Below are 12,437 nucleotides of genomic sequence, written 5' to 3'. Positions count from 1 at the left end.
GTTTTTGCTGAGTTATTATGGCACTGTTACCCTTGACTGTAAAATGACAGTCCTGGGAAAATTTACCACTAAATTCAAGTTAATGTATATGACACATTTTACCCCAGCAAAAAGAGATTGAACATTTCTGATAATTTAGTATATCCAGCGTAATGGTTTGTTTAATTACTGTATTGCTTGGCTTAATTTCACAAATTTCCTCAGAATCCTAAACTCTACACATAAATAAAAACATAAACACCTGGAACCAAAAGCATTTAGCGACACAGTCTCCCACTCTCTCCTGCCTCACACCTATGCTCACTGTCCCTCACCCCTGCCTCCCTCACATCCACAGTCCTTTCTCCTGAAGCATGAAACTCAGCAAAGATAAGCTTTAGAAAGGTATTTTAAGACGGCAGCTCATCTGGAAACAATCTGAATGTCTAACAGTTGGTAAGTGGCTCGTGCCACAACTGTGGGCAAGTAGATATTGAGCGTCTACTCTGCCAGGCTAAGATCAGTGATGGATATGGGGATTTTTAGCAAGACCGACTTGATCCCCACTCTCATGGAGTCCCAGTGTGTTGGGTAAGTAATGGTGCAGGCATTTAGCAAAACGACTCTATTGCCCAAAATACACTGGAAGACTTCATGATGTGCAGACATGCCTATGACATAATGTGGATCAGAAAGTACAGGTTACTAAAGTATAAGGTCAATTAAAACAACACAACAGGGGCACCTGGGTGGCTCAGTCAAGCGTCCGACTTTGGCTCAAGTCATGATCTCACAGATCGTGGGTTCCAGCCCCGCGTCGGGCTCTGTGCTGACAGTTCGGAGCCTGGAAACTGCTTCGGATTCTTTGTCTCCCTCTCTCTCTGCCCCTCCTGGACTCACACTCTGTGTCTTTCTCTCTCTCTCTCTGTCTCAAAAATAAATAAACATTGCAAGAATAAGCATGGTTATATTTACCAAAACATGTTACTCCCTTGCTTATGTATCATTTTTGCATTCGTTTAATCATTTATGCACATAACATAAATGCTTCAGAGCAGCGGCTGTAACAACACCATCAAATGTTAGGGTACATCAAAAAAAAATAAGCCTAGGTCCCTAACCTGGTTCTTCTGTAGTTTCCAGTTATAGGTAGGGATTGAATTATTGGCTCTATTATTTCATTTAAATTGGAAATAGTATTCTTCTTCCCCAAATCCCACTTAACAAAAACATTAATGGCTCAAAAATTATATATTTGAGAATCTTTGTTCCACTCGGTGTAGTAAGTACTAAGCATTTTATGTGCATTGTCTGTTTAATAAAGTAATAATACTTTGAAGTAGACAGTGTTATAACTAACCCTCAGTTCACAGAGAAGGAAGGTGAGATTCAGAGGAATCAAGGAAACAAAGGCTAGCTAGGAGAGATTTTTAAGGAACTTGTCCAAAATGACAGTCAGTATGGGCCTAGTTTGCAAACACAGGTGACCAGCTCTATCATCTGGTCTTAACTATATCTAAGTGCAGAATGAGTAGAAATATTCAGATAAGTAAAAAAAAAAAAACCAATTATCTGCTAATTAAGGGTGAGAATTTTTGGTTGTATCATGGCAAACCCAGTTCAGGGGACATTTTATTCCCAAGAGAATAACATTTCTAATGACATAAATGACAACTTTTGGTTAACTATTCTATACAGAGAGCTTAAACATATCGAAAACAAATTAGAAATAACCTAAATCTAACTAGAGTAGGATGGCTTAATAAATGATAGTATAGTCTTATGGTAGATTATTGTGTATGCACTAAAAATCAGGTTTTTGAAGAATTTGTAGTATAATTGGAAAATGTGCAAAAAATATTATTATAAGAGAAAAATACAAAACTCTTTTAAAACTTGAAACTGTAACAAAATATAAAAATATAAACCATTGTGTGTATTTTAAATTATGTTTATATATTCTGTATAGTATTCTGATTATCTTTTAAATTGTATTTAACACATCATTTGATCACCTACATGTGGGTACATAGGTACATTATCCAAGGTATGTGTACAGATACAGACTCATAAGCACACACACCACAAAGAACTATACCAAAGTTTTCATAGAGATCTCTGATGATAGGATTATGAATCGCTTATATTTTTAAATTTAATTTTTTTAATTTTAATTTTAATTCTAAGTTTTCTTTTTATTTTAAGTAGGTTCCATGCCTAGCATGGAGCCCAATGTAGGGCTTGAACTCACGAACCTGAGATCAAGACCTGGGCTGAGATCAAGAGTTGGACGCTCAGTTGACTGAGCCCCCCAGGTGCCCCTAGTTTGTTTTTGTTTTTGTTTCTGTTTTTTAATTTTATTTCTAACGATCAGTATTATTACTGGTGAAAAACAATAAATACTTTAAGTTGCATGATGTATTTGCCATGATTTTTGTTTTAAACTCATGACACACAGGACTGTATGCATTAGATGACAATACATGGGTGAAATTCTTCTTTGTTTCAAATTATATTTCAAAATAAAGTTAATATGAAATTCCTATTATCTTCCTTTTCTTTTAAAGGGTGAAGTTGGCCAACAAGGTTCTCCTGGACCCACCTTATTGGTACAGCCACCTGATTCTTGTCTGTATAAAGGAGAAAAGGTAATTCCCAATCCATATGTTGCCTTGATAAAGTAGTCACAGCCAGCATTTTCTGAACATATACCTGTGCCAACAAAGTGCTGAGTGCCTCCAGGAATCAGGGCATCAATCCCAGAGCAACCTTAGCAGATGAGTACTGTCATTAGCCCCATTGTACAGACTTGGAAAATGAGGCTTGGGAAAGTTACCCATGTTCTCAAGTTTATTCAATTGCTGCATCACAGACCTAGTGTGGGCTGCTAAATTGTGACATGTCCTCCAGAATATAGTGCCCCATTGATGCTGTCTTTGGTATATGGGCCGAAGGGGCCACTGGAAGTCCAGTTGTGCTTGAGATGTTACATATGGGCTTGACGTTTTTTTTTTTTTTTTTAATTTTTTTTTTCAACGTTTATTTATTTTTGGGACAGAGAGAGACAGAGCTTGAACGGGGGAGGGGCAGAGAGAGGGAGACACAGAATCGGAAACAGGCTCCAGGCTCTGAGCCATCAGCCCAGAGCCTGATGCGGGGCTCGAACTCCCGGACCGGGAGATCGTGACCTGGCTGAAGTCGGACACTTAACCGACTGCGCCACCCAGGCGCCCCAGGGCTTGACGTTTTGATCATTGAGAAGGTAACAGGTATGTAGAAGTGGACACGTAATAGAAGTTTGGCAAACATCACTTCCCCTGTCAGCCTGCGATACTTACTGATGTTACACTCGCCACACCCAGATTCTGTTGTCAGTTTTCAATTACTGGGTTAACTTTCACTAACTTGCTCAAAATGAGCCACTCCTCTCAATGGCTCCACTCCCAGCTTGCACCTGCTGCTCTGGTTCCATGGTGGTCACGTCCCCTGTGCCCCACGACATGACACCTCTCACACAGAGCTGGTCTGAATAGTGTCGGGTTTAGGAACGCTCCTGGACCTTAATTGCTATTGAGCAACAGTTGAAGAATAATCCTTTATTTTGAAAATTAGTAAAATGATTGTTGAAAGGGGTAAGTTCTGAAAAAGATGGAATTCAGTATGTTAAATAATAAGAGTAAACCAGATAAATATTCATTGTGATTTTTAGGGCATAAAAGGAATGCCTGGTGTAACTGGACCTCCAGGACCACCAGGACCCAAGGTAATTTATTGAAATACCTTTTTTTTTATTTGTATGGTATGCTATATTCATGAAAAACAATGTTTTGCATGGATCTTTATCATTGCTTTAAATGCTAATGTATGTTAATAGAAGTTTTCACTATTTTATCATAATCCCATGGGGCATCTAAAGTACTTGTTTCCTTTAAGCTGCCGGCAGTAATTTTTAAATCTCATTTTGTTTCTGAATGCCATGTTGCTGAGATATTGCTGCTCCAATGCCTCTGAATGTTGTCATCTCTTTAAGGGAAAACCTGGATTTGGGGCCAAAGGAGAGAAGGGTGTTCCTGGGTTCTCAGGACCGCGGGTAAGGCTGGTTCATGCCATCCCTGCTGCCCCTAACGTCAGCGAGTTGGCTTTCTCTCTCCTATTTTTACAAAACTAGACCAGCATTTCTAAGAACTCAAAGTGGAGGTTTTCTCAAACAGGAGCAATATATTTTGGATACAAATGATGTAATAGCGACATGTTCAACAAAACGTCCCTTCTGTTGGCATCATTTGGATAAACCAGGCGAGCAGAAGGTAGAATTGGTGGGTAGGAACAGGATTGTGACATTTCCTGCGTGGGTCAGCAGCTTGGAATCGTTCATTTAAGCCTATTTGACAAAAGAGGGTACTGATCTATGGGCAGTAGCTACAAAAAAATACAGCATCAGGCCTCAAACATGCCACCAATGGGATGGATCATCACTGATAGAGTCACTATAGAGGCCAGACCCCCTATGGGCAGGGGCATTGAGTTTATCTGGCTCCAGATTCCATAGTTAAGGGGCAACGTTGGCTTCCATGATAATTTTTATTGCTGATAATGCACAGAGGACCTATTAATCTCCAGACAAATTATATTGCAACGATTCCAAAAATATTTAGCCCAGTGCAATCATTAGACTAAGTGAGTGAAAACACAAGAACAACACAACAAAAGTATGTTCTTAATTTAAAACACTGGCAAGGACATGCATTTTTAAAGTAAACTAAAAAATCAGTTAAAATAGCCGATGTTATAAAGAAGCAGTCCGTTTTATACATATTTCCTTTTATTCAGCTGCCTTTAGAGCCAAGATTCAATATCCAGAAGGCAGTTTCCTAAGGTGAAAAATGATGCATTGAACTGGTTCGAGCACTTTGATTTAATTCTGCTTATGTTGATTTTTGTGAATTTATTAGGGTGATCCTGGTTCCTATGGGTTGCCAGGCTTTCCAGGATTAAAGGTAAATGTACACGATTATAAAGATGATAAGTATATTTTCATTCATAAGTACAATTCAGTGTCATTCAGAAGTCGTACTAGGGCATGCAAGTATGCACACAGTGAGTGGAAAAGGAGACACGTTTATTTTACGAATTGCATGATCTAGCTGTAAGTGCAAAAAAACTAACACACAAAACTGTCTGAAGCAATCCAAAAATAGTGTTAAGACTTTGCACAGAATCTCAGTGAGCATGTGTCGTTCAAATTAAACAAGAGTGAGACAGTTTGTCACCCAGTCACATTTTTTTTTTTAAAAAGGAATGTTCGTGTTTCTTTGTAGGGGGAACCAGGACTGTTTGGAGATCCTGGATCGTTTGGATTTCTTGGCCCAAAGGTAAAAAAATAAAAGGCTTATTTGAGTATAGCCTGATAAAATTCTATATCCCTTATGTTAACTAATTTATTTTTAAAAATATTTGAAAGAATCCTTGAGAAACAGAAGTTTGGAAAGCAACAGAGTTAATTTTGTACATATTATCTCAATGCGTGTTGTAAATGTTTATATTTTACATTTGAGAAATCAACCTTTTGAACGTGAATAATAATGAAAGCTTCAAAAATTCCATGGGGATCAGCTAGTATCCCAATTAAAATCAGAGGAAGTTGTGGAGAGCTCTCTGTGGGGCCACCTAAATAAGGCCACCTAAAATAAGGTGTAGATTCAGATTTTGTAGGTGAATAGACTATTTATACCGGACTGCCAAGTTCAACGTGAATGCTCATAGTATTTCTAAGAAACTTCCTGGTTTCAGAAGTATCTAGTTTATGGGCATGAAAAAACTTTTTGAAGTTTTTTTTTTTTCTTTCGTGAGAATTTTGCCAGGTGATCCTTTACTTCTGCTTGTAGGTGGAGGTCGGATGCTTTTGTTATTCCCAGATCTCTATGAACCATTCTTTTTTCTGGTCAGCCTATAATGTTTATTTCTCAAATGAATGCACCCTTGGTCCTTCTAATATTTAATTACAGGCAACATGAGAAAAATATTAATATTTCTAAGAAAAGTATCTGAATGAATGATTTCAGGGGGACCCTGGAGATCGCGGGTACCCAGGACCACCGGGTGTTTTGGTAACTCCATCTCTTCCGCTCAAAGGTTTGTGTCTAGCTTGGTTCCGCCATAAATTATTAGGAAATGGGACTTGGGTGGCCCTGACGGAAGAGTCTGGCCCAGTATTTGTGTATTTTGCATGCTTGGCATGCTAAATACATTGATTTTAGCAAGAATATATAATTTACAAGTGCAGGTCGATAAGTGCATCTGGACCATCTCTGTTGGCATAAGACTCCAAATATTATTTTTTTTTAGCATGTAAGCTGTATGCAGAGATTTTTGTTATGTCACCCTTCTAATTTTAATTGCTAAAAAATGTTTCCAAACCATCTAAGACCTACCAAGATGCTGCCTCCAAGAAAGTGACCCAAGTCAGTGTGAAAGACAGTGCCGCTCAAGGTTCATGTGTCTGCAGAGAAGGGATCTAAGATCCTGCATTTTTTAAAAAAGTTTATTTATTTATTTTGAGAGACAGAGAGAGCTTGGGCACAAGCGCGAGTGGGGGAGGGGCAGAGAGAGATGGAGGGAGAGAATCCCAAGCAGGCTGACACGATCAGCATGGAGCCCAAAGCAGGGCTCGATCTCATGAATGGTGAGATCATGACCTGAACCAAAATCAAGAGTCGGATGCTCAACCGACTGAGCCCCTCAAGCGCCCCTTAAGATCCTGCATTTCTAACTGTGGCGAGAAACTGCAAGAACGATCTCTTAGTTGTACTCAACCAAGCCTCACAAGAAGTAATTGTGTGTGAATTTTAAGATGTATGTATACATTTATTACACTGACACGGGTTGTTGTTTTGGGCAGGCCCTCCAGGGGATCCGGGGCGCCCTGGCCGCTATGGAGAAACGGGGTCTGTTGGACCGCCTGGTCCCCCTGGTCCCCCAGGACCACCAGGGGAAACCTGTGCAGGTAGAAATCCACTGGCCTCTATGCCAGATTTCCTACATCTTCCTCCTCCCTGGAGGTTCTCAACTCTAGCTGATACTGATGTCAACTAGGAGCGTTTCAACTGGTGGCTGACCCCACCCAGATCAAGAATGTTGGGCATTCTGGAGCATGGACCTAGACATCTGCTGCTACCAAAGTGCCTCTTACTTCTATGTGTACAGCACGGTTTAAGAACCACTGAACTCAAGCCAATTAATGGCTTACTTGGAAGAAATCCAGATCCCTCAGCTGTACCTCGGAAATACTGAGTCAGCATCTTGGGGGTGTGGTGAGGAATCTGTGGGTATAAGAGGCAAGTTGTCAGAGGCAGATAAGATTTGGAAACTGGTGCCAGGCTCAGAGTGTTTTTTCAGGTCTTTCCATCCTCTTGGAAAGGCTCTCCCTGTTGACATCTATTCGTGAAAATTGAGTTCCTCTTCGTGAAAGGTGGAAACACAAATTATGAATTAAAAGATAAAACTGTGATTCAGCCTTCATTTAAAAAACAAAACCAAAACAACAGTCCTCACCTCCCCCCAAAATCAGTACCCCCTCCAAAACAAAACAAAAGAAAACAAAACCTTATAGCTCATGGTAATCAAGTTGCAGAAGTGCCTGGGAAAGAATCCTATTGATATAGGACTTTGAATTCCTTCAAGTGCTGTGCTGGTTAATATTCCCAAGTAAGATTAGGAATAGAAGTGTAGAGGAGATTTGCATTCTGGGAACTCAGGAGAACTCATTAAATGTACGAGGAGAAAGTCTTGAATAGACGTAATTTTATCCAGTCCGTGTCTCTTGTTCTATTTACTGAGGAGTGAAAAATTTCCTGACATTCATCTGTTAACTACAAAGTTCTTTAATTTTCTATGAATCTAGCTTCTGCTTTGTAGGATCTGATAACTGACCACAAAGGTGGCAAAGTTTAGTTTATTTAATCTGTAGATACCGTAGCCTTGGCTTCATTGACCCAGGGCTATCTAAGTTGTGTAGACAGTACTCAGTTGGTCAGGAATCATTAGCCTCTGGTATTAGATTTCTTCTTTTGGGCATATTTATAATAAAATAGTGGCTCTAGCAGATTGAAATCAAAACCCAGTGGGAGTAAGCAACACATATCTCTAGCAGATTGAAAGCTGAATATAACAGAAAGCCTCTTAATTCCACAAGATTTTTTTTTTAAGAATTAACCCAATGGCTTTCAAGTCTTGACTACAATCTATTATAAAAAATATATTTAGTATTACATTGCATTTGCATTACATTGCACACATATATGTATCCACATATACATATGATTGAAACACAAATTTCATAAAAGAATACCTTTTGGGGTACGATGTATTCTATTTTCTATGCCACTCTTTTGTTTTGAAAAAAAATTTTTAATGCTGGCCACAACTGAATTGATTTCATGGGTGCTCAAGGTGCTATATTCCATACACCATAGCCCATTTTCCCTGTTGGAAAGTGGTCGAGCATTTTCCATAGACTGGGGCAAGACACCAGGTAGCATCCAGGTGCATCCAGTGACTGTGGAGGTTTGGAGACAAGTCTTAGGAATGACATGAAGACAAGGTGACAGCCAAGTCAACAGGAACACCTTTCATTTAAGTGCACCAATATTCATAGCCTTTGCTATGCTTATTTTACAATCATCTAAAATATTTACCATGAGATAAGTAGGGTTTTGGAGTCAGATACCTGTGACTGAATCCCAGCCGTGCCACTCAGTGTAGTATGCTGAACTAGTTACGTGTCTACACTACGGACTAAAAACATTCCAGGTTTTACCACATACAAGTGGTGTGGTCTTAAGCATTTACGAAACCTCTCTGTGCCTCAGTTTTCTCCTCTTTAGAGTGCAGTTCTTGTTAGGGTTGAAGGAAGCAATATGTAAACAGTTCTTAGAATGCCGTTAGCCATGTTATTTATTATTGGTCTAAATTTCTGTGCCTTATCTATAAGGTACAAACTTTGCAAGATTGTTTCAAGAGTAAGGCTAATGTTTGAAAATATATGCAAAGCCCCAGCATATATGCGCACTGTAATGAATGCCATTAATTTAGTTAGCATGCTACTTACTGATTACTGACAGGGTTTCTGTTGTCTATTACTGAATGAATTACCCAAAACCTAGTGGCTTAAAACAACAATCATCATATTACCCCTCGCTGTGGTTCAAGAATTCAGGAAGGGCTAAGCTGAGCAATTCTAGATTGGGATGTTCATCACCATTATGTGGCTGCAACAGACACATGAGGACTGGCTGGGCATCTCTGTCCTCTTTCTTTTGTTTAGTCTCATGGCCTCTCTGTCTGGCTCTGTACTTATTTAGGCTTCCGTAGAGCATGGTGGCTTCAGAGCAGTGATATTGCTTCTATGGTGGCTCCATATCCCAAGCATTTCAGCTCACAAGGCAGAAGCTGAATCATCTTTAATGACGTAGCCATCGTCTTTGTACATGGCATCACTCCTGCTGTACTTTGTTAGTCCAAATAATCACAAAATCCCATCACATTCAAGGAGAGGGGAACAAGAGTGTGAGGGATGAGAGCTACCATGGCAGCCATCATTGGAAACTATAATCTTCCACAGAGAGATTCATGCTCAGAAAGAAGATGCTTCTCACAGGAAGGCTTCCTGCTGTCTTTAGCCAAAGCCCCCAGTAAGAGGGTCAGATGTCACAAGAAAGCAGGATTTAGCTTTTACTCACTTTGACCCCTGAACACACCGAACATTTCAACATTCATGGAGCGTGTGTAATTACGTGTGGCTGGAGAGAGAGAGATAGGGTTCTAATACAGCACCTCTATGCCTCTCCCCAACCTACCTTGCTATGAAAGTTATGGTATTCTGTATCTTACGGAGATGATATGTGAGTCCATATTTTTATTTGCTACATGTGCTAATATGTTCATCCAGATTATTTTTAACCAATATCAAAGTGGAAAGATTGAAAAAATAATAATTTTAATTAAATAATATGTGTTTTTTTCTCCAATAACCCTAAATAATAGGGAAAAAGTAAGAAAATCCGATTCCTCAAAATTTCCGCTTGTGGGCTTATTTCAAAGAAGGTGAGGTATTCTTATGGCTGGGAAATCAAGTTAATTTTGAAATACGTCTTTTTTTCCTTTAAAAATTTTTACAGTCTAAGGAAGAATGAACGGATTTTGATTTCTTCTTAAAAAAAAAAAAGTTTGTTTACTCTGAGAGATACATGTGGTTTTCATTCTCAATTTCTCTTGGAGGCATTATGGGACCCCCTGGGCCAGGAGGGTTTCCTGGTCATCCGGGATTTCCAGGGGCAGCCGGTATCCCCGGGAGAGCTGATTCCACTCCAGGGAAACCAGGGAGCCCGGGACCACCTGGGTTGCCTGGAGCTCCAGGACTGCAGGGCCCTCCAGGATCAGATGGTAAAGTGCTCCTCATTCACGTTCACTGGCATTTATGTTGCACGTGATATCTGCAGTGTCATTCAGAAAATGTGACTTTCTAAATATTTTTTAACATTATCCATTATGTCATGAGCCAAGTTAGTATTATTAATAATACAAAAGAGTAGACTGATGTTGGAGATCACATCAGCTAGAGCATACGGTTGAGGATTTAAGTGTGAATGATAGAGTTTTGTAAATTACTACAGTTTCTATTTTTTCAATGTCGTTTTAATTTTTATCAGAGTTATATAAATAGAGGTGGTGTAAGAGACAGTTCTATGAAGCCTGTTGTGAAGAATTGCCATCCTAGCCAACCCCTTCTTCTGTTCCTTCCTCCCCAGGGGCAATTATCTTCGCACAAGTCATTGGAATCTTTTTTTATTTGCCTTTCTAGTGCCCTTCAATGTGCTTGTCTTTCTTTCTTTCTTTCTTTCTTTCTTTCTTTCTTTCTTTCTTTCTTTCTTTCTTTCTTTCTTTCTTTCTTTCTTTCTGTTTATTTTTTTGGGGAGATGAGGGGCAAAGAGAGAGGGAGACACAGAATCTGAATCAGGCTCCAGGCTTCCACCCATCAGTACAGAGCCCAAGGGCGGATCGTGACCGGAGCCATAGTGGAGGCTTAACTGGCTGAACCACCCAGGCACCACCTTGTATTGCAATTTCTTGATTCTTGACTTTGAGACTTATCTTTTCACTTCCTTCCATAGAGGATGAAATTAGCTCTCGTTCAGTCCCTTCCCACCGCACATATGCACATTTTCTACTCCCAAAGCCTATTCAATGTAGTTATTCTCTTAGTTTTGACTACATAAAAATATTCAGTATTTACACTGAATGGTTACATAAATGCTGTTCACCAGGTCTGCCATCCAATAATGTATGTCATTACTTTTCTAGTGTACCATTTTGTTAAGAGTAGTCTTGGTTTTTTGTGTGTGTTTGCTTGCTTTTCAATATGCCTACTGTGAATTTAACCTCAAACCATCTAGAATTGTATAAATTTCCATTCTAACTCATGAAATATTTTATCAGTATTATCTCTTTGAATAAATCTCTCCTGGAGCTTTTTAACCTGTTCAAATTAGGTCAGGTTGCAATTTTAAGCCATCTCAGACACTGTCTCGAAATCTTCCTTTACCAGGAATTCTTTTTCTCTTTGTCTGTGTCTCTTTATGTTTCCCTCTGTCTCTGTTTCTCCCTCTCTCTGGGTCCCCTTGTTACCTACAACTCACATATTTCTATCATACTTCTATCTCATATATCCATCATCATACGTCCTGAAAAAAGTATACTTTATCTGTCTGAAAATGCCTTTATTCTGCTGTGGAATTTGGTTGATAATTTGGCTGAATATAAAATTCTAGATTGGAAATACATTTTTCTAGGCATTGTCCATTGTTTTCTAGAGTTGAAGAAGTCCAATGACATTTAGATTCTTGATCCTTTGTTTGAAATCTGTTTTCTGCTCTGAAATCTTACAGAATTTTTCTTTTTTCTCCAATGACCTTCAATTTCACAACGACTTGCCTCTGTGTGGGCACATCTGCATTTATTCGTAGGCGCTCAGTGAGCAAGTTCTAGCCAACACAGATCCTCCATTTCTGGAAAAATTTCTTGAAGTGCTTCCCTGAAGATACTTTCTCCTCCATTTCCCCCCTGTTTTCTCCTTCTGAATTCTACATATTTGCCTATTAGTGAATCCACCATATATGTTTCTTTATTACTTTTCACCTTCTTATTTTTCTGTAACACTTTCTCGTAGACTCCCTCAACTCCACTTTACATCTCTGCTCCAGAATTTTTCAATTTCTACTTTCATGGTAGTTTTCCTTTCGTTTCTAAGGATTTTGTTGTTGCTATTGTTCTGTTTTAATGTTTTTTAAAAAGTTTTCTAGGTTTATTTATTTTGAGAAAGAGACAGAGTGAGTAGGGGAGGGCAGAGAGAGAGAGGGAGACAGAATCCCAAGTAGGCTGCATGCTGTCAGCACAGAGCCTGG

The 12,437-nt window shown here is 39.2% G+C and overlaps 1 protein-coding gene across 11 annotated transcripts in view; it reads left to right on the top strand.

Moving 5' to 3' along the window:
• COL4A4 (collagen type IV alpha 4 chain) overlaps positions 1 to 12,437 on the top strand; it is a 135,188-nt gene that overhangs the window by 57,080 nt on the left and 65,671 nt on the right. For all 11 annotated transcript variants that reach the window (XM_045034560.1, XM_045034563.1, XM_045034568.1 and 8 more), the window contains 8 exons: positions 2,547 to 2,627; positions 3,689 to 3,742; positions 4,010 to 4,069; positions 4,932 to 4,976; positions 5,298 to 5,351; positions 6,042 to 6,111; positions 6,878 to 6,982; positions 10,255 to 10,419. In XM_045034560.1, coding sequence (XP_044890495.1) covers positions 2,547 to 2,627; positions 3,689 to 3,742; positions 4,010 to 4,069; positions 4,932 to 4,976; positions 5,298 to 5,351; positions 6,042 to 6,111; positions 6,878 to 6,982; positions 10,255 to 10,419 — 634 coding nt within the window. The remainder of the gene's footprint in view (positions 1 to 2,546; positions 2,628 to 3,688; positions 3,743 to 4,009; positions 4,070 to 4,931; positions 4,977 to 5,297; positions 5,352 to 6,041; positions 6,112 to 6,877; positions 6,983 to 10,254; positions 10,420 to 12,437) is intronic.

The sequence above is a fragment of the Felis catus genome, chromosome C1 (genome assembly GCF_018350175.1).
Source record: "Felis catus isolate Fca126 chromosome C1, F.catus_Fca126_mat1.0, whole genome shotgun sequence".
NCBI classification, from domain to species: domain Eukaryota; kingdom Metazoa; phylum Chordata; class Mammalia; order Carnivora; family Felidae; genus Felis; species Felis catus.
This window is presented reverse-complemented; position numbering and strand designations above follow the sequence as displayed.